Source organism: Lissotriton helveticus, chromosome 7, assembly GCF_964261635.1.
Source record: "Lissotriton helveticus chromosome 7, aLisHel1.1, whole genome shotgun sequence".
Lineage (NCBI taxonomy): Eukaryota > Metazoa > Chordata > Amphibia > Caudata > Salamandridae > Lissotriton > Lissotriton helveticus.
The window spans coordinates 1,943,895,015-1,943,914,548 of record NC_136068.1 but is presented as its reverse complement, the minus strand read 5'-3'; the positions used below and the strand labels follow the sequence as shown (position 1 = coordinate 1,943,914,548).

At 43.1% G+C, this 19,534-nt stretch overlaps 1 protein-coding gene across 1 annotated transcript in view; it reads left to right on the top strand.

Annotated features, from left to right (window-relative positions):
• The window catches only part of LOC144770956 (uncharacterized), a 60,910-nt gene extending 42,953 nt beyond the window's left edge, over positions 1 to 17,957 (top strand). The window contains exon 3 of the mRNA XM_078655803.1: positions 14,915 to 17,957. Coding sequence (XP_078511929.1) covers positions 15,903 to 17,519 — 1,617 coding nt within the window. The 5' untranslated portion in view covers positions 14,915 to 15,902 and the 3' untranslated portion in view covers positions 17,520 to 17,957. The remainder of the gene's footprint in view (positions 1 to 14,914) is intronic.
• Positions 17,958 to 19,534: the final 1,577 nt, after the last annotated feature.

Sequence of the window (19,534 nt, the reverse complement as noted above, 5' to 3'; positions counted from 1 at the left end):
AGTTTCTCTTCTGTTTCCATGACAGTATTAAATGTGTCTCTGAAGGCAGCTGCTTAGCATGTAGGTGCTAGCACTGTAGTGCTACATGTAGGTCACAAGCCCAGTTTATCTTCTGTTTCCATGACAGTATTAAATGCGTCTCTGAAGGCAGCTGCTTAGTATGTATGTGCTAGCACTGTAGTGCCACATGTAGGCCACAAGCCCAGTTTCTCTTCTGTTTCCATGACAGTATTAAATGTGTCTCTGAAGGCAGCTGCTTAGCATGTATGTGCTAGCACTGTACTGCCACATGTAGGTCACAAGCCCAGTTTCTCTTCTGTTTCCATGACAGTATTAAATGTGTCTCTGAAGGCAGCTGCTTAGTATGTATGTGCTAGCACTGTAGTGCTACTTGTAGGTCGCAAGCCCAGTTTCTCTTCTGTTTCCATGACAGTATTAAATGTGTCTCTGAAGGCAGCTGCTTAGTATGTGTGTGCTAGCACTGTAGTGCCACATGTAGGTCACAAGCCCAGTTTCTCTTCTGTTTCCATGACAGTATTAAATGTGTCTCTAAAGGCAGCTGCTTAGTATGTATGTGCTAGCACTGTACTGCCACATGTAGGTCACAAGCCCAGTTTCTCTTCTGTTTCCATGACAGTATTAAATGTGTCTCTGAAGGCAGCTGCTAATGTGCTAGCACTGTACTGCTACGTGTAGGTCACAAGCCCAGTTTCTCTTCTGTTTCCATGACAGTTTTAAATGTGTCACTGAAGGCAGCTGCTTAGTATGTATGTGCTAGCACTGTACTGCTACATGTAGGTTACAAGCCCAGTTTCTCTTCTGTTTCCATGACAGTATTAAATGTGTCTCTGAAGGCAGCTGCTTATGTGCTAGCACTGTACTGCTACGTGTAGGTCACAAGCCCAGTTTCTCTTCTGTTTCCATGAAAGTATTAAATGTGTCTCTGAAGGCAGCTTACTTCTCATGTATGTATGTGCTAGCACTGTACTGCCACATGTAGGTCACAAGCCCAGTTTCTCTTCTGTTTCCATGACAGTATTAAATGTGTCTCTGAAGGCAGCTGCTTAGCATGTATGTGCTAGCACTGGAGTGCCTCATGTAGGCCACAAGCCCAGTCTCTCTTCTGTTTCCATGACAGTATTAAATGTGTCTCTGAAGGCAGCTGCTTAGTATGTATGTGCTAGCGCTGTAGTGCCACATGTAGGTCACAAGCCCAGTTTCTCTTCTGTTTCCATGACAGTATTAAATGTGTCTCTGAAGGCAGCTGCTTAGCATGTATGTGCTAGCACTGGAGTGCCTCATGTAGGTCACAAGCCCAGTTTCTCTTCTGTTTCCATGAAAGTATTAAATGTGTCTCTGAAGGCAGCTTACTTCTCATGTATGTATGTGCTAGCACTGTACTGCCACATGTAGGTCACAAGCCCAGTTTCTCTTCTGTTTCCATGACAGTATTAAATGTGTCTCTGAAGGCAGCTGCTTAGCATGTATGTGCTAGCACTGGAGTGCCTCATGTAGGCCACAAGCCCAGTCTCTCTTCTGTTTCCATGACAGTATTAAATGTGTCACTGAAGGCAGCTGCTTAGTATGTATGTGCTAGCACTGTACTGCCACATGTAGGCCACAAACCCAGTTTCTCTTCTGTTTCCATGACAGTATTAAATGTGTCTCTGAAGGCAGCTGCTTAGTATGTATGTGCTAGCACTGTACTGCTACGTGTAGGCCACAAACCCAGTTTCTCTTCTGTTTCCATGACAGTATTAAATGTGTCTCTGAAGGCAGCTGCTTAGTATGTATGTGCTAGCACTGTACTGCCACATGTAGGCCACAAACCCAGTTTCTCTTCTGTTTCCATGACAGTATTAAATGTGTCTCTGAAGGCAGCTGCTTAGTATGTATGTGCTAGCACTGGAGTGCTACATGCAGGTCACAAGCCCAGTCTCTCTTCTGTTTCAATGACAGTATTATATGTGTCACTGAAGGCAGCTGCTTAGTATGTATGTGCTAGCACTGGAGTGCTACATGTAGGTCACAAGCCCAGTTTCTCTACTGTTTCCATGACAGTATTAAATGTGTCTCTGAAGGCAGCTGCTTAGTATGTATGTGCTAGCACTGTAGTGCTACATGTAGGCCACAAGCCCAGTTTCTCTTCTGTTTCCATGACAGTATTAAATGTGTCTCTGAAGGCAGCTGCTTAGTATGTATGTGCTAGCACTGTAGTGCTACATGTAGGTCGCAAGCCCACTTTCTCTTCTGTTTCCATGACAGTATTAAATGTGTCTCTGAAGGCAGCTGCTTAGTATGTATGTGCTAGCACTGTAGTGCCAAATGTAGGTCACAAGCCCAGTTTCTCTTCTGTTTCCATGACAGTATTAAATGTGTCTCTGAAGGCAGCTGCTTAGTATGTATGTGCTAGCACTGTAGGGCTACATGTAGGTCACAAGCCCAGTTTCTCTTCTGTTTCCATGACAGTATTAAATGTGTCTCTGGAGGCAGCTGCTTAGTATGTATGTGCTAGCACTGTAGGGCTACATGTAGGTCACAAGCCCAGTTTCTCTTCTGTTTCCATGACAGTATTAAATGTGTCTCTGAAGGCAGCTGCTTAGTATGTATGTGCTAGCACTGTAGTGCCACATGTAGGTCACAAGCCCAGTTTCTCTTCTGTTTCCATGAAAGTATTAAATGTGTCTCTGAAGGCAGCTGCTTAGTATGTATGTGCTAGCACTGTAGTGCCACATGTAGGTCACAAGCCCAGTTTCTCTTCTGTTTCCATGAAAGTATTAAATGTGTCTCTGAAGGCAGCTGCTTAGTATGTATGTGCTAGCACTGTAGGGCCACATGTAGGTCACAAGCCCAGTTTCTCTTCTGTTTCCATGACAGTATTAAATGTGTCACTGAAGGCAGCTGCTTAGTATGTATGTGCTAGCACTGTAGGGCTACATGTAGGTCACAAGCCCAGTTTCTCTTCTGTTTCCATGACAGTATTAAATGTGTCTCTGAAGGCAGCTGCTTAGTATGTATGTGCTAGCACTGTAGGGCTACATGTAGGTCACAAGCCCAGTTTCTCTTCTGTTTCCATGACAGTATTAAATGTGTCTCTGAAGGCAGCTGCTTAGTATGTATGTGCTAGCACTGTAGGGCCACATGTAGGTCACAAGCCCAGTTTCTCTTCTGTTTCCATGACCGTATTAAATGTGTCACTGAAGGCAGCTGCTTAGTATGTATGTGCTAGCACTGTACTGCTACATGTAGGCCACAAGCCCAGTCTCTCTTCTGTCTCCATGACAGTATTAAATGTGTCACTGAAGGCAGCTGCTTAGTATGTATGTGCTAGCACTGTACTGCCACATGTAGGTCACAAGCCCAGTTTCTCTTCTGTTTCCATGACAGTATTAAATGTGTCACTGAAGGCAGCTTACTTCTCATGTATGTATGTGCTAGCACTGTACTGCCAGATGTAGGTCACAAGCCCAGTTTCTCTTCTGTTTCCATGACAGTATTAAATGTGTCACTGAAGGCAGCTGCTTATGTGCTAGCACTGTACTGCTACGTGTAGGTCACAAGCCCAGTTTCTCTTCTGTTTCCATGACAGTATTAAATGTGTCTCTGAAGGCAGCTGCTTAGTATGTATGTGCTAGCACTGTACTGCCAGATGTAGGTCACAAGCCCAGTTTCTCTTCTGTTTCCATGACAGTATTAAATGTGTCACTGAAGGCAGCTGCTTAGTATGTATGTGCTGGCACTGTACTGCCACATGTAGGTCACAAGCCCAGTTTCTCTTCTGTTTCCATGACAGTATTAAATGTGTCACTGAAGGCAGCTTACTTCTCATGTATGTATGTGCTAGCACTGTACTGCCAGATGTAGGTCACAAGCCCAGTTTCTCTTCTGTTTCCATGACAGTATTAAATGTGTCACTGAAGGCAGCTTACTTCTCATGTATGTATGTGCTAGCACTGTACTGCCAGATGTAGGTCACAAGCCCAGTTTCTCTTCTGTTTCCATGACAGTATTAAATGTGTCACTGAAGGCAGCTGCTTAGTATGTATGTGCTAGCACTGTACTGCCACATGTAGGTCACAAGCCCAGTTTCTCTTCTGTTTCCATGACAGTATTAAATGTGTCACTGAAGGCAGCTGCTTATGTGCTAGCACTGTACTGCTACGTGTAGGTCACAAGCCCAGTTTCTCTTCTGTTTCCATGACAGTATTAAATGTGTCTCTGAAGGCAGCTGCTTAGTATGTATGTGCTAGCACTGTAGTGCTACATGGAGGTCACACGCCCAGTTTCTCTTCTGTTTCCATGACAGTATTAAATGTGTCACTGAAGGCAGCTGCTTAGTATGTATGTGCTAGCACTGTAGGGCTACATGTAGGTCACAAGCCCGGTTTCTCTTCTGTTTCCATGACAGTATTAAATGTGTCTCTGAAGGCAGCTGCTTAGTATGTATGTGCTAGCACTGTAGGGCTACATGTAGGTCACAAGCCCGGTTTCTCTTCTGTTTCCATGACAGTATTAAATGTGTCTCTGAAGGCAGCTGCTTAGTATGTATGTGCTAGCACTGTAGGGCTACATGTAGGTCACAAGCCCGGTTTCTCTTCTGTTTCCATGACAGTATTAAATGTGTCTCTGAAGGCAGCTGCTTAGTATGTATGTGCTAGCACTGTACTGCCACATGTAGGTCACAAGCCCAGTTTCTCTTCTGTTTCCATGACAGTATTAAATGTGTCACTGAAGGCAGCTGCTTATGTGCTAGCACTGTACTGCTACGTGTAGGTCACAAGCCCAGTTTCTCTTCTGTTTCCATGACAGTATTAAATGTGTCTCTGAAGGCAGCTGCTTAGTATGTATGTGCTAGCACTGTAGTGCTACATGGAGGTCACACGCCCAGTTTCTCTTCTGTTTCCATGACAGTATTAAATGTGTCACTGAAGGCAGCTGCTTAGTATGTATGTGCTAGCACTGTAGGGCTACATGGAGGTCACACGCCCAGTTTCTCTTCTGTTTCCATGACAGTATTAAATGTGTCTCTGAAGGCAGCTGCTTAGTATGTATGTGCTAGCACTGTAGTGCTACATGGAGGTCACACGCCCAGTTTCTCTTCTGTTTCCATGACAGTATTAAATGTGTCTCTGAAGGCAGCTGCTTAGTATGTATGTGCTAGCACTGTAGTGCTACATGGAGGTCACACGCCCAGTTTCTCTTCTGTTTCCATGACAGTATTAAATGTGTCACTGAAGGCAGCTGCTTAGTATGTATGTGCTAGCACTGTAGTGCTACATGGAGGTCACACGCCCAGTTTCTCTTCTGTTTCCATGACAGTATTAAATGTGTCACTGAAGGCAGCTGCTTAGTATGTATGTGCTAGCACTGTAGTGCTACATGGAGGTCACACGCCCAGTTTCTCTTCTGTTTCCATGACAGTATTAAATGTGTCTCTGAAGGCAGCTGCTTAGTATGTATGTGCTAGCACTGTAGGGCTACATGTAGGTCACAAGCCCAGTTTCTCTTCTGTTTCCATGACAGTATTAAATGTGTCACTGAAGGCAGCTGCTTAGTATGTATGTGCTAGCACTGTACTGCCACATGTAGGTCACAAGCCCGGTTTCTCTTCTGTTTCCATGACAGTATTAAATGTGTCACTGAAGGCAGCTGCTTAGTATGTATGTGCTAGCACTGTAGGGCTACATGTAGGCCACAAGCCCAGTTTCTCTTCTGTTTCCATGACAGTATTAAATGTGTCACTGAAGGCAGCTGCTTAGTATGTATGTGCTAGCACTGTAGGGCTACATGTAGGTCACAAGCCCAGTTTCTCTTCTGTTTCCATGACAGTATTAAATGTGTCACTGAAGGCAGCTGCTTAGTATGTATGTGCTAGCACTGTAGTGCCACATGTAGGCCACAAGCCCAGTTTCTCTTCTGTTTCCATGACAGTATTAAATGTGTCACTGAAGGCAGCTGCTTAGTATGTGTGTGCTAGCACTGTAGGGCTACATGTAGGTCACAAGCCCAGTTTCTCTTCTGTTTCCATGACAGTATTAAATGTGTCACTGAAGGCAGCTGCTTAGTATGTATGTGCTAGCACTGTAGGGCTACATGTAGGTCACAAGCCCAGTTTCTCTTCTGTTTCCATGACAGTATTAAATGTGTCACTGAAGGCAGCTGCTTAGTATGTATGTGCTAGCACTGTAGTGCCACATGTAGGCCACAAGCCCAGTTTCTCTTCTGTTTCCATGACAGTATTAAATGTGTCACTGAAGGCAGCTGCTTAGTGTGTATGTGCTAGCACTGTACTGCCACATGCAGGTGACAAGCCCAGTCTCTCTTCTGTTTCCATGACAGTATTAAATGTGTCACTGAAGGCAGCTGCTTAGTATGTATGTGCTAGCACTGTACTGCTACATGTAGGCCACAAGCCCAGTCTCTCTTCTGTCTCCATGACAGTATTAAATGTGTCACTGAAGGCAGCTGCTTAGTATGTATGTGCTAGCACTGTACTGCCACATGTAGGTCACAAGCCCAGTCTCTCTTCTGTCTCCATGACAGTATTAAATGTGTCACTGAAGGCAGCTTACTTCTCATGTATGTATGTGCTAGCACTGTACTGCCAGATGTAGGTCACAAGCCCAGTTTCTCTTCTGTTTCCATGACAGTATTAAATGTGTCACTGAAGGCAGCTGCTTATGTGCTAGCACTGTACTGCTACGTGTAGGTCACAAGCCCAGTTTCTCTTCTGTTTCCATGACAGTATTAAATGTGTCTCTGAAGGCAGCTGCTTAGTATGTATGTGCTAGCACTGTACTGCCAGATGTAGGTCACAAGCCCAGTTTCTCTTCTGTTTCCATGACAGTATTAAATGTGTCACTGAAGGCAGCTGCTTAGTATGTATGTGCTGGCACTGTACTGCCACATGTAGGTCACAAGCCCAGTTTCTCTTCTGTTTCCATGACAGTATTAAATGTGTCACTGAAGGCAGCTTACTTCTCATGTATGTATGTGCTAGCACTGTACTGCCAGATGTAGGTCACAAGCCCAGTTTCTCTTCTGTTTCCATGACAGTATTAAATGTGTCACTGAAGGCAGCTTACTTCTCATGTATGTATGTGCTAGCACTGTACTGCCAGATGTAGGTCACAAGCCCAGTTTCTCTTCTGTTTCCATGACAGTATTAAATGTGTCACTGAAGGCAGCTGCTTAGTATGTATGTGCTAGCACTGTACTGCCACATGTAGGTCACAAGCCCAGTTTCTCTTCTGTTTCCATGACAGTATTAAATGTGTCACTGAAGGCAGCTGCTTATGTGCTAGCACTGTACTGCTACGTGTAGGTCACAAGCCCAGTTTCTCTTCTGTTTCCATGACAGTATTAAATGTGTCTCTGAAGGCAGCTGCTTAGTATGTATGTGCTAGCACTGTAGTGCTACATGGAGGTCACACGCCCAGTTTCTCTTCTGTTTCCATGACAGTATTAAATGTGTCACTGAAGGCAGCTGCTTAGTATGTATGTGCTAGCACTGTAGGGCTACATGTAGGTCACAAGCCCGGTTTCTCTTCTGTTTCCATGACAGTATTAAATGTGTCTCTGAAGGCAGCTGCTTAGTATGTATGTGCTAGCACTGTAGGGCTACATGTAGGTCACAAGCCCGGTTTCTCTTCTGTTTCCATGACAGTATTAAATGTGTCTCTGAAGGCAGCTGCTTAGTATGTATGTGCTAGCACTGTAGGGCTACATGTAGGTCACAAGCCCGGTTTCTCTTCTGTTTCCATGACAGTATTAAATGTGTCTCTGAAGGCAGCTGCTTAGTATGTATGTGCTAGCACTGTAGGGCTACATGTAGGTCACAAGCCCGGTTTCTCTTCTGTTTCCATGACAGTATTAAATGTGTCTCTGAAGGCAGCTGCTTAGTATGTATGTGCTAGCACTGTACTGCCACATGTAGGTCACAAGCCCAGTTTCTCTTCTGTTTCCATGACAGTATTAAATGTGTCACTGAAGGCAGCTGCTTATGTGCTAGCACTGTACTGCTACGTGTAGGTCACAAGCCCAGTTTCTCTTCTGTTTCCATGACAGTATTAAATGTGTCTCTGAAGGCAGCTGCTTAGTATGTATGTGCTAGCACTGTAGTGCTACATGGAGGTCACACGCCCAGTTTCTCTTCTGTTTCCATGACAGTATTAAATGTGTCACTGAAGGCAGCTGCTTAGTATGTATGTGCTAGCACTGTAGGGCTACATGGAGGTCACACGCCCAGTTTCTCTTCTGTTTCCATGACAGTATTAAATGTGTCTCTGAAGGCAGCTGCTTAGTATGTATGTGCTAGCACTGTAGTGCTACATGGAGGTCACACGCCCAGTTTCTCTTCTGTTTCCATGACAGTATTAAATGTGTCTCTGAAGGCAGCTGCTTAGTATGTATGTGCTAGCACTGTAGTGCTACATGGAGGTCACACGCCCAGTTTCTCTTCTGTTTCCATGACAGTATTAAATGTGTCACTGAAGGCAGCTGCTTAGTATGTATGTGCTAGCACTGTAGTGCTACATGGAGGTCACACGCCCAGTTTCTCTTCTGTTTCCATGACAGTATTAAATGTGTCACTGAAGGCAGCTGCTTAGTATGTATGTGCTAGCACTGTAGTGCTACATGGAGGTCACACGCCCAGTTTCTCTTCTGTTTCCATGACAGTATTAAATGTGTCTCTGAAGGCAGCTGCTTAGTATGTATGTGCTAGCACTGTAGGGCTACATGTAGGTCACAAGCCCAGTTTCTCTTCTGTTTCCATGACAGTATTAAATGTGTCACTGAAGGCAGCTGCTTAGTATGTATGTGCTAGCACTGTACTGCCACATGTAGGTCACAAGCCCGGTTTCTCTTCTGTTTCCATGACAGTATTAAATGTGTCACTGAAGGCAGCTGCTTAGTATGTATGTGCTAGCACTGTAGGGCTACATGTAGGCCACAAGCCCAGTTTCTCTTCTGTTTCCATGACAGTATTAAATGTGTCACTGAAGGCAGCTGCTTAGTATGTATGTGCTAGCACTGTAGGGCTACATGTAGGTCACAAGCCCAGTTTCTCTTCTGTTTCCATGACAGTATTAAATGTGTCACTGAAGGCAGCTGCTTAGTATGTATGTGCTAGCACTGTAGTGCCACATGTAGGCCACAAGCCCAGTTTCTCTTCTGTTTCCATGACAGTATTAAATGTGTCACTGAAGGCAGCTGCTTAGTATGTGTGTGCTAGCACTGTAGGGCTACATGTAGGTCACAAGCCCAGTTTCTCTTCTGTTTCCATGACAGTATTAAATGTGTCACTGAAGGCAGCTGCTTAGTATGTATGTGCTAGCACTGTAGGGCTACATGTAGGTCACAAGCCCAGTTTCTCTTCTGTTTCCATGACAGTATTAAATGTGTCACTGAAGGCAGCTGCTTAGTATGTATGTGCTAGCACTGTAGTGCCACATGTAGGCCACAAGCCCAGTTTCTCTTCTGTTTCCATGACAGTATTAAATGTGTCACTGAAGGCAGCTGCTTAGTATGTGTGTGCTAGCACTGTAGGGCCACATGTAGGTCACAAGCCCGGTTTCTCTTCTGTTTCCATGACAGTATTAAATGTGTCTCTGAAGGCAGCTGCTTGCTTAGTATGTATGTGCTGGCACTGTAGGGCTACATGTAGGTCACAAGCCCAGTTTCTCTTCTGTTTCCATGACAGTATTAAATGTGTCACTGAAGGCAGCTGCTTAGTATGTATGTGCTAGCACTGTAGGGCTACATGTAGGTCACAAGCCCAGTTTCTCTTCTGTTTCCATGACAGTATTAAATGTGTCACTGAAGGCAGCTGCTTAGTATGTATGTGCTAGCACTGTAGGGCCACATGTAGGTCACAAGCCCAGTTTCTATTCTGTTTCCATGACAGTATTAAATGTGTCTCTGAAGGCAGCTGCTTAGTATGTATGTGCTAGCACTGTAGGGCTACATGTAGGTCACAAACCCAGTTTCTATTCTGTTTCCATGACAGTATTAAATGTGTCACTGAAGGCAGCTGCTTAGTATGTATGTGCTAGCACTGTACTGCTACATGTAGGTCACAAGCCCGGTTTCTATTCTGTTTCCATGACAGTATTAAATGTGTCTCTGAAGGCAGCTGCTTAGTATGTATGTGCTAGCACTGTACTGCCACATGTAGGTCACAAGCCCAGTTTCTCTTCTGTTTCCATGACAGTATTAAATGTGTCTCTGAAGGCAGCTGCTTAGTATGTATGTGCTAGCACTGTACTTCCACATGTAGGTCACAAGCCCAGTTTCTCTTCTGTTTCCATGACAGTATTAAATGTGTCTCTGAAGGCAGCTGCTTAGTATGTATGTGCTAGCACTGTACTTCCACATGTAGGTCACAAGCCCAGTTTCTCTTCTGTTTCAATGACAGTATTAAATATGTCTCTGAAGGCAGCTGCTTAGTATGTATGTGCTAGCACTGTAGTGCTACGTGTAGGTCACAAGCCCAGTTTCTCTTCTGTTTCCATGACAGTATTAAATGTGTCTCTGAAGGCAGCTGCTTAGTATGTATGTGCTAGCACTGTAGTGCTACATGTAGGTCACAAGCCCAGTTTCTCTTCTGTTTCCATGACAGTATTAAATGTGTCTCTGAAGGCAGCTGCTTAGTATGTATGTGCTAGCACTGTAGTGCTACATGTAGGTCGCAATCCCAGTTTCTCTTCTGTTTCCATGACAGTATTAAATGTGTCTCTGAAGGCAGCTGCTTAGTATGTATGTGCTAGCACTGTAGTGCTACATGTAGGTCACAAGCCCAGTTTCTCTTCTGTTTCCATGACAGTATTAAATGTGTCTCTGAAGGCAGCTGCTTAGTATGTATGTGCTAGCACTGTAGTGCTGCATGTAGGTCACAAGCCCAGTTTCTCTTCTGTTTCCATGACAGTATTAAATGTGTCTCTGAAGGCAGCTGCTTAGTATGTATGTGCTAGCACTGTAGTGCTACATGTAGGTCACAAGCCCAGTTTCTCTTCTGTTTCCATGACAGTATTAAATGTGTCTCTGAAGGCAGCTGCTTAGTATGTATGTGCTAGCACTGTAGTGCTGCATGTAGGTCACAAGCCCAGTTTCTCTTCTGTTTCCATGACAGTATTAAATGTGTCTCTGAAGGCAGCTGCTTAGTATGTATGTGCTAGCACTGTAGTGCTACATGTAGGTCACAAGCCCAGTTTCTCTTCTGTTTCCATGACAGTATTAAATGTGTCTCTGAAGGCAGCTGCTTAGTATGTATGTGCTAGCACTGTAGTGCTGCATGTAGGTCACAAGCCCAGTTTCTCTTCTGTTTCCATGACAGTATTAAATGTGTCTCTGAAGGCAGCTGCTTAGTATGTATGTGCTAGCACTGTACTGCCACATGTAGGTCGCAATCCCAGTTTCTCTTCTGTTTCCATGACAGTATTAAATGTGTCACTGAAGGCAGCTTACTTCTCATGTATGTATTAGAAGAGTCTCACTACATATGTGTCTCTGGAGGCAGGTACTTCTCACATATGTGTTGAAAGTGTCTCACTACATAAAGACCACAAATTCAGTTTCTCTTCTGTTCTCATGAAGTGAATGAATGCGTCAATGAAGGTAGCTGCTTCATGTCCATATGTTAACCTCAACATGACGATCATGATAGCAGTTTTTCTTCTATTTCAATTAAATGATTGTGTGCCGAGGGCAGCTGCTTCTCAAGCTTGTATTGGCTGTGTCTCCCCGCTCTAGGCCACAGCCTCAGTTTCTCTCCTCTTCCCATTAACTGATTGTGGGCCTCATTCATGAAAAACGGCGCATCGCTGGTCAAAAACTGCGATGCGTCACTTTTCATAGCGTCTTCTTGGTGACACCATGGATGCATCATATTTACAATACGGGGCTTCATGGCACAATGGTTTACAAATACGTCAGGAATCCTGACACATCGGGTGGCGCAAAAATGACACATAGCTGGAGTCTGTTGTAAAACTGACGCAACTTCAGCAATGTGTCATTATGCGTGGGTGAGTCCCATGTGAAAAGACCTGCATCACTTCGTATGCCTGCTTGAAGCAGGTGTAACGATTGTGACGCAGTCAAGTCGTAGTAGTGGCACAGCGAAATCTCATACATTTCACTGCACCACTTCTACGAGGCATTTTCTCGTGGGAACACACACTGCGCATACATTATACCTGATGCAGGTCAAATGTAGCGCAGGGCTTTCCAAAGTGACACAGCTGCCTAGATGCGTTACTTTGTAAATAACCGACAATATGGCACATTATTTACACCGCCCAGCTGTGGTAAATAAATAATTAAATACCTGTTCTATTTTTGACTAGATATACAATAGCAGATAGCTCAATAAATAAGAGTCAAGATTCGAGGTATCTTGAGTTTGCAGGTTTTAATACAGCATAAAGGACAGCAACAGGACAACCTGCACGGGAATAGGATGGCAGGGCCCGGCAGCTGCCGGGGCAGGATCTGGGATGAGCGCGCTAGCTTTAATAACAGTACATAACATATATATACTAAAACAATTGCATTACAGTGAATACAGTAGGCGTAGCAGTGGGCGGGGTTCGTAGCAGTCGCGAAAGATAAGGCAGTAAGTAGGTGTAACAAGAGGCGTGTACAGGGCGTATACATAGACATGTGATGTAAACGTAACAGAATATGTCATAAATGGGGCGGAAACATGGAGGGGGCTACCTAAGGAGCCGGGACCTCTGACCTAGAGGTGCGCGCAAGCTGGCAATGACGTGTTACTAGGAGGAACTGGGGGCTATGACTTCTGCGCTAGAAGAGGAGACTAAAGTCTGGAGAGTCAGAGAGACATGTACCTAAACACTATCTAGTATCTGATGTTTAGAGAACATGTTGATAGAATCCAAAAGTTATCAGGGTAAAGGCTAACAGACTCTAAGACTGGCGCATGCATTATTCTACATGTAGTGCGTGTTGAGGAATATTAAATGACCATTAATACAGTATTTCTCTTACATGGAGACGTAAAGGCTAGACGATGACTGAAACTATTGATGCGATTCAGTAGCTTAGGAATGCAGAGAAGGAGGGCTGGACTGATAACTAGAATCATAATATACTCTTGGCAGACTGGCAGGCAGAGCCAGGCCGAGCCGGGCACTGTGAGGCAGGAAGTAAGTGAAGGGTCAGGGATGCAGGTGGGGGCTGTATCGCTCCTCAGCGAGGGTTCAGGAGACAGGAGCTGAATCTGGTGTCCGGGCCCTTTTGAGGCCTAGAAACGGGGACTTTTACTGAATTTAACGTGCACACTGTGAAACGTGGCAACATAGCTTTACATAGGCCTAATACTCGTAGCTTTCACGAGAACTGGGAACTGGCATACTAGAGTTGGACACAACTGTAATTGCGTCTTTAATCGATCATAGGGGAATACATATGCATATTGATCATGCACATATAACATAAGGTGGGGAACACGTAGGGACACAGAACATGGCAAAATTTACTTTTCCACACAGCGTAAAAAAAAAGTGATGCGACGGTGGAGCATGCCCTTCATACATAAGGGTCTGGATGTTTATCTGAAAGCAGCTGTTTCTCAAGCATGTGTTGTGGGTTTCCACAAACAGGTCTCAAGCGCAGTTTATCTTCTGTTCCCATGAACTGATTGAATGTGTCTCTGAAGGCACTAGGCCTAGGCACTAGCTATTGGTGTTGCTAATAAAAATGCAGCACCAGTAGCTCAAACTTTCAGTAATGGGAGAGCTAATGCATTGGAAATAGACAGCAGCACTCGCACTTCACATGTTTAAAGCTAAAGCGAGAATGCCGCGATTGCTTTGTAATGCAATAGGTCTCGCATTCCTGAGAGTTTGAGCTATTGATGTTGCATTATTATTAGCAACGCCAATAGCTCAAATATTCAGAACTGCAAGATCTATTGCATTGCAAATGCTTGTTTGTACTTACCTAACTCGTCTGGATTTGTCTCTTGAGTATGTGCTATCACTCCTGTCTGAGTGAATACAACAAATGCTTAACACACCCTCTGATAAGCCTAACTCCTCAACCACACTACCTCAAAGAGAACTGTTAGTGATTATCTAATTTAGTAAGCACTCCCACTTATTTACCCTAAAGTCACGCACTGACACTTCCCCTGCATTCAATGATTCACCCTTCCATATAACCCCACAGAAACACGCAAAAAGTCTCCCATCAGTTAATAGTCACTCAATATTAAAAAGCTAGACCTATTGGCTTTGCCAGGACTATTATTTTCTTTTTGCAGCAACAAGCATTATTAAAGCCAAAATATCAGCTAATTCCTTTCAAAGGGGTGATATTTAGGCTTGGCCAGTGTTTGTTCCTTCTGCTATCTATGCATCTTTTGAAAGATGGTCCCTAGCTTTGTGTTCTGTGTCCTCTGGTTGGGAAAGTGGCTACAGAGATTAGTTGTCCTTCAAGGAGCAAACTACCCAAGAAAATCTGTGATGCCCATTCCTTTGAGAACAATTCATCAAACAATTCCTCCAGGTCGTTGTTTTCCCCTCTGACTTCAGAAGTGTTCTGTGGAAGGGAGGAGTTTGGGTTTAATCTCTCAGTGACCTGGAGTTGTGAGATTGCTGTGTTACCTGTGTGGTGTTGGTAAGAACCAAGGGATGATGACTTCAGGCATCCGTGGCTAATCACAATCCTGTCTTCGGTCTCTTATTCTCTGCAGCTCAATGACTGGGTGCTACTGGGGTACAGATAGTCTGCATGCATCCTGAATCCACAGAAATTCAGAGCCTTGGTTTTTACAACATGTAAAAATAGATATATCTCTGTAATGCCAGTGAAAAAATACACTGTTTCATGTAGATAATGATGTGTTAACATGAATAAAGCTAATACTATGACACTTTTTAATTTATAGGTGACTGATGTGTGAGCTGAAAAGCAACAAGTAACATCCTGTTGAGTGCTTTGAAGATTCATACTGCTGGCAGCCTAATTCTAAAAAGAAAGTGACCTTACCAATTCAATGTCCCAACAAGTCAAAGGAATATGACATCTTACACATCAGACACACAAAGGAAATCTGGAAGCAAAGTTTAGGTCCGAGTAATAAAGTTTTTATTCACGAAGAAACACTGGGATTAACGATCATATCTAAGACAAGTATAGTTAACAAATGTTGAGCATTTGCAGAAAAAATTAGCAATAATCAATATGAATGCAGTGAATTTTTGAAACGCTTCAGTCACACCGAAACTCTTTCCGTCAACAAAAGAATGCATATCTGGAATAAACACTATTAATGTACTAAATGTGAAAATAGCTTCAATAAAGTGTAAGTGTAACAGTGTATCAGAAGAACCTATACCAATTAGGAACCTGATTCACATTTAAATGTCCACCTGATACTGCATGCAGACAAAATGTACATACATACAAAAGGTGACAAATACATAATTGGAAAGATCCCTCAGCACCAGAGAACTCATTTGGGAGTGAAACCTTATTAGAGCACTAATTATGAGGCAACTTTGAATAAAAGAAATTCTCTTACCAAAGAATGCATACAAAGAGAACCCATAACAATGTATTGAATGTATGAAACGGCATATTCAAAAAATAAGTTTAACTTCGCATCAAAGAGTGCACAGAGTCAAGAAGCCTTATCAGTGCAATGAATGTGATCAAAGCTTCAGCCACCAAGGAAATCTTACTAGATGTGAGAGAACACATACTGGTGAGAACCCTTATGACTGAAGATGATGTAGCAAAAGCTTCACTCAGAGACAAAGCTTTAGTACGCATGAGAGAAAATATACAGGGGAAAAACCTATCCGTGCGCTAAATGTCGGAAAAGCTTTAGTCAGAAAACAAATCTTTCTGCACACCAGAGAACACGCACAGACATGAAACCCTATCAATGCACTGAATGTGGAAAATGCTTCAGCTACAAGAACACCTTAATCAGGCACCACAGGACACATACAGGAGTAACTCTTCATCAGTGCTCCAAATGTGGAAAATTGTTCAGTAGGAGACCAGCTCTTGTTCTTCATTATAAAACACACATAGATGAGAAGCCTTATGAATGCCTGGAGTGTTGGAAATGGTTCCGTACGACAAAAGCGCTTACAATTCATCTGAGGAGCCACACAGGGGAGAAACCTTATCAATGCAGCGAATGTGGGAAAAGGTTCAATGAAAAAAGTAAGCTTATTGATCACCAGAGGATTCACACAGGTGAAAAACCATATCCGTGCTCAGAATGTGGGAAAAGATTTATTTCACAAGCACGTCTTACAACTCACCAGAGGATACACACAGGTGAAAAACCATATCCGTGCTCAGAATGTGGGAAAAGATTTATTTCAAAAGTACGTCTTACAACTCACCAGAGGGTACACACAGGTGAAAAACCATATCCGTGCTCAGAATGTGGGAAAAGATTTATTTCAAAAGCACGTCTTACAACTCACCAGCTGATACACACAGGTGAGAAGCCATATCCGTGCTCAGAATGTGGGAAAATATTCGTTTCAAAAGCAGGTCTTACAACTCACCAGAGGGTACACACAGGTGAAAAACCATATCCGTGCTCAGAATGTGGGAAAAGTTTTATTTCAAAAGCACATCTTACAACTCACCAGAGGGTACACACAGGTGAAAAACCATATCAGTGCTCCGAATGCAAAAAATGCTTTGCGCAGAAAACAGATCTTATAATGCACCAGAGAATACACACAGGTGAGAAACCACATCAGTGCAGTGAATGTGGGAAAAGGTTCAGAGCGAAAGGAACCCTTACTGTACACGAGAGGATGCATACAGGGGTGAAACCTCATCAATGCTCAGAATGTGGAAAACGTTTTAGTAGGAAAGGAATTCTCGTTGAACACCAGAGGACACACACAGGTGAGAAACCATATCCGTGCTCTGAATGTGGGGAACGGTTCAGTTTCAAAGGAAGGCTCACTGATCACAAGTGGACACACACAGGCGAGACACCTTATCAATGCACTGAATGTGGGAAAGCGTTCAATGTGAAAAGGAAACTCCTCTGCCACCAGAGGACACACACAGGTGAGAAACCTTATTCATGCATTGAATGTGGGAAACGTTTTGGTGCTAAAGTTAATCTCACTCATCACGAGAGAACACACACAGGCGAGAAACCTCATCAATGCTGTTTATGTGGGAAAAGGTTCAGTGAAAAAGGAAATCTTAAAGTACATGAGAGGAGACACACAGGTGAGAAACCTTATCAATGCACTGAATGTGGGAAAACGTTCAATGTGAAAAGGAGACTCCTCTGCCACCAGAGGACACACACAGGCGAGAAACCTTATCAATGCATTGAATGTGGGAAACGTTTTAGCATTAAAGGAACTCTCACTTGTCACGAGAGAACACACACAGGTGAGAAACCTCATCAATGCTGTGCATGTGGGAAAAGGTTCAATGAGAAAGGAAATCTTACTGTACATGAGAGGAGGCACATTGGCGAGAAACCTTATCAGTGCTAAGAATGCGTGAAACACTATGATGTTAAAGAAGTCTTAAAATGCACATTATGGTACACAAAGTTAGAAATCATATCAATGCTGAGAATATGGTAAAAGTATAGAATGAAATGAAGCCGCACTACTCACCAGGCGACAAACTGGACAGAAGAGATGACTACTTCCTTGTCTTCCTTTGTAAATACAATACTATTGTGTAGTATTTTTTCATTGTTTATCACCATGCCGATCACCTTACCGGAAGTGCTGTGTGTGTTTAAAGTTCCCGCTTTGGATTACGTCGTCAAGTGATCAAGGACACAGTTCGTGTCCGAAACACTTCTGAGGCTGCACCTTTTCACTTTGGAATAAAGCACGAATATTGGCAACAGCTATATCCAGAGTCCGTGGTCCTGTTTGTGCGCGCTCGCACATGGATACTGCTGGTGGATATATATATATATATATTCACTGAAAAAACCATAGGTTTCACACCAGTTATAGTTAGCTGGAAATTTTACTTGCATAAAACCATTGAAATTCCCACGTTATAGTTAGTTGGACTCACTATAACTTGCACGTCTGCAATGCACTGCTGATGACATCACATATTACATCACTCATGACAGTGTTTTAAAAAAAAAAAAATGATTGGTTAACTGGCTTATTAAGTGTATCTTAGTGAACACATATATTAGCGAGTAATGTTTAAATATTTAAATATATGCAAGAGTGATGTAATATGTGACGTCATCAGCAGTGCATTGCAGACGTGCAAGTTATAGCGAGTCCAACTAACTATAATGTGGGAATTTCGATGGTTTTATGCGAGTAAAATTTCCAGCTAACTATAACTGGTGTGAAACCTATGGTTTTTTCAGTGAATTTCAAAGGTTTTTTAAATGCTAATTCCTAACTATAACTGGTGTGTAACTTGTGGTTTTTTCAGTGAATATATATATATATATATAACATTTCTATGGCAAAATGAAACCCCTCATTTTGTTTCTTTTCAAATGAAATGTATTAAGTGTTACCACTTTATGCCAATCAAGATGACTTCAGGTGTGCCATACTTTTGTCATAAGTAAGACTGTTAGCGTTCTAGTTGTTCTTTAGAACACTCTGGGCCATTCTGTCATTGGGCTATAGTTGGGCTACAGCTGGCTGATATTTGGGCTACATTTGGGCTCTTTTGTCTCTGGTGGCCATCTTGGGAGACTGCATATCAGAATTTTTTTAATGAAATATAAGAGGATTTGAGAAGTCACTCAAAATGTGCCCCAATTTTTCTTTCTTCAGCACTAATCATAATTTCTATGGCAAAATGAACCCCCTCATTTTGTTCCTTTGCAAATTAAATGTTTTAAGTGTTAACACTTTATTCCAATCAAGATGACTTGAGGTGTGCCATACTTTTGTCATAAGTAAGACTGTTAGCGCTCTAGTTGTTCTTTAGAACACTCTGGGACATTCTGTCATTGGGCTATAGTTGGGCTACATCTGGCTGATATTTGGCCTACATTTGTTTTTTTTTTGTCTCTGGTGGCCATCTTTGGGCTACATTTGGGCTCTAACATATATATAGCCCAATGTAGCCCAATATATATTTTTTCAAAGTTAATTTTCGTAAAAACCACTGGAGCATATATCTTGAGACATAGCAAAGGCACATCGGGGTACCAGTCCCTATAATTTAGCCAAGTTTGGTGGAAATCCATTCAGCCGTTCGGGCTAAAAGTGAGTCCAACCGCCCTATGGAAATTAACATGGGGAAAACACGTTTTGGGACCCCCCTTTTATCTCGGCCCCCGATTGACGGATCCCCCCGAAACTTTCGGGGAAGGAGCGGAGCGCAGCGAGGCAAAGTTAAGGAAAATTACAGGCAGATCCCTCATTCGACGCCAAAGTTATTCCCAATAGAATGTTGCGGATTCCCTATGGAAAACGATAAAACGATCCTAACTATAACTACCTACTGGCGACCGCCAGTAGGTAATATATATATATATATATATATATTACCTACTGGCGGTCGC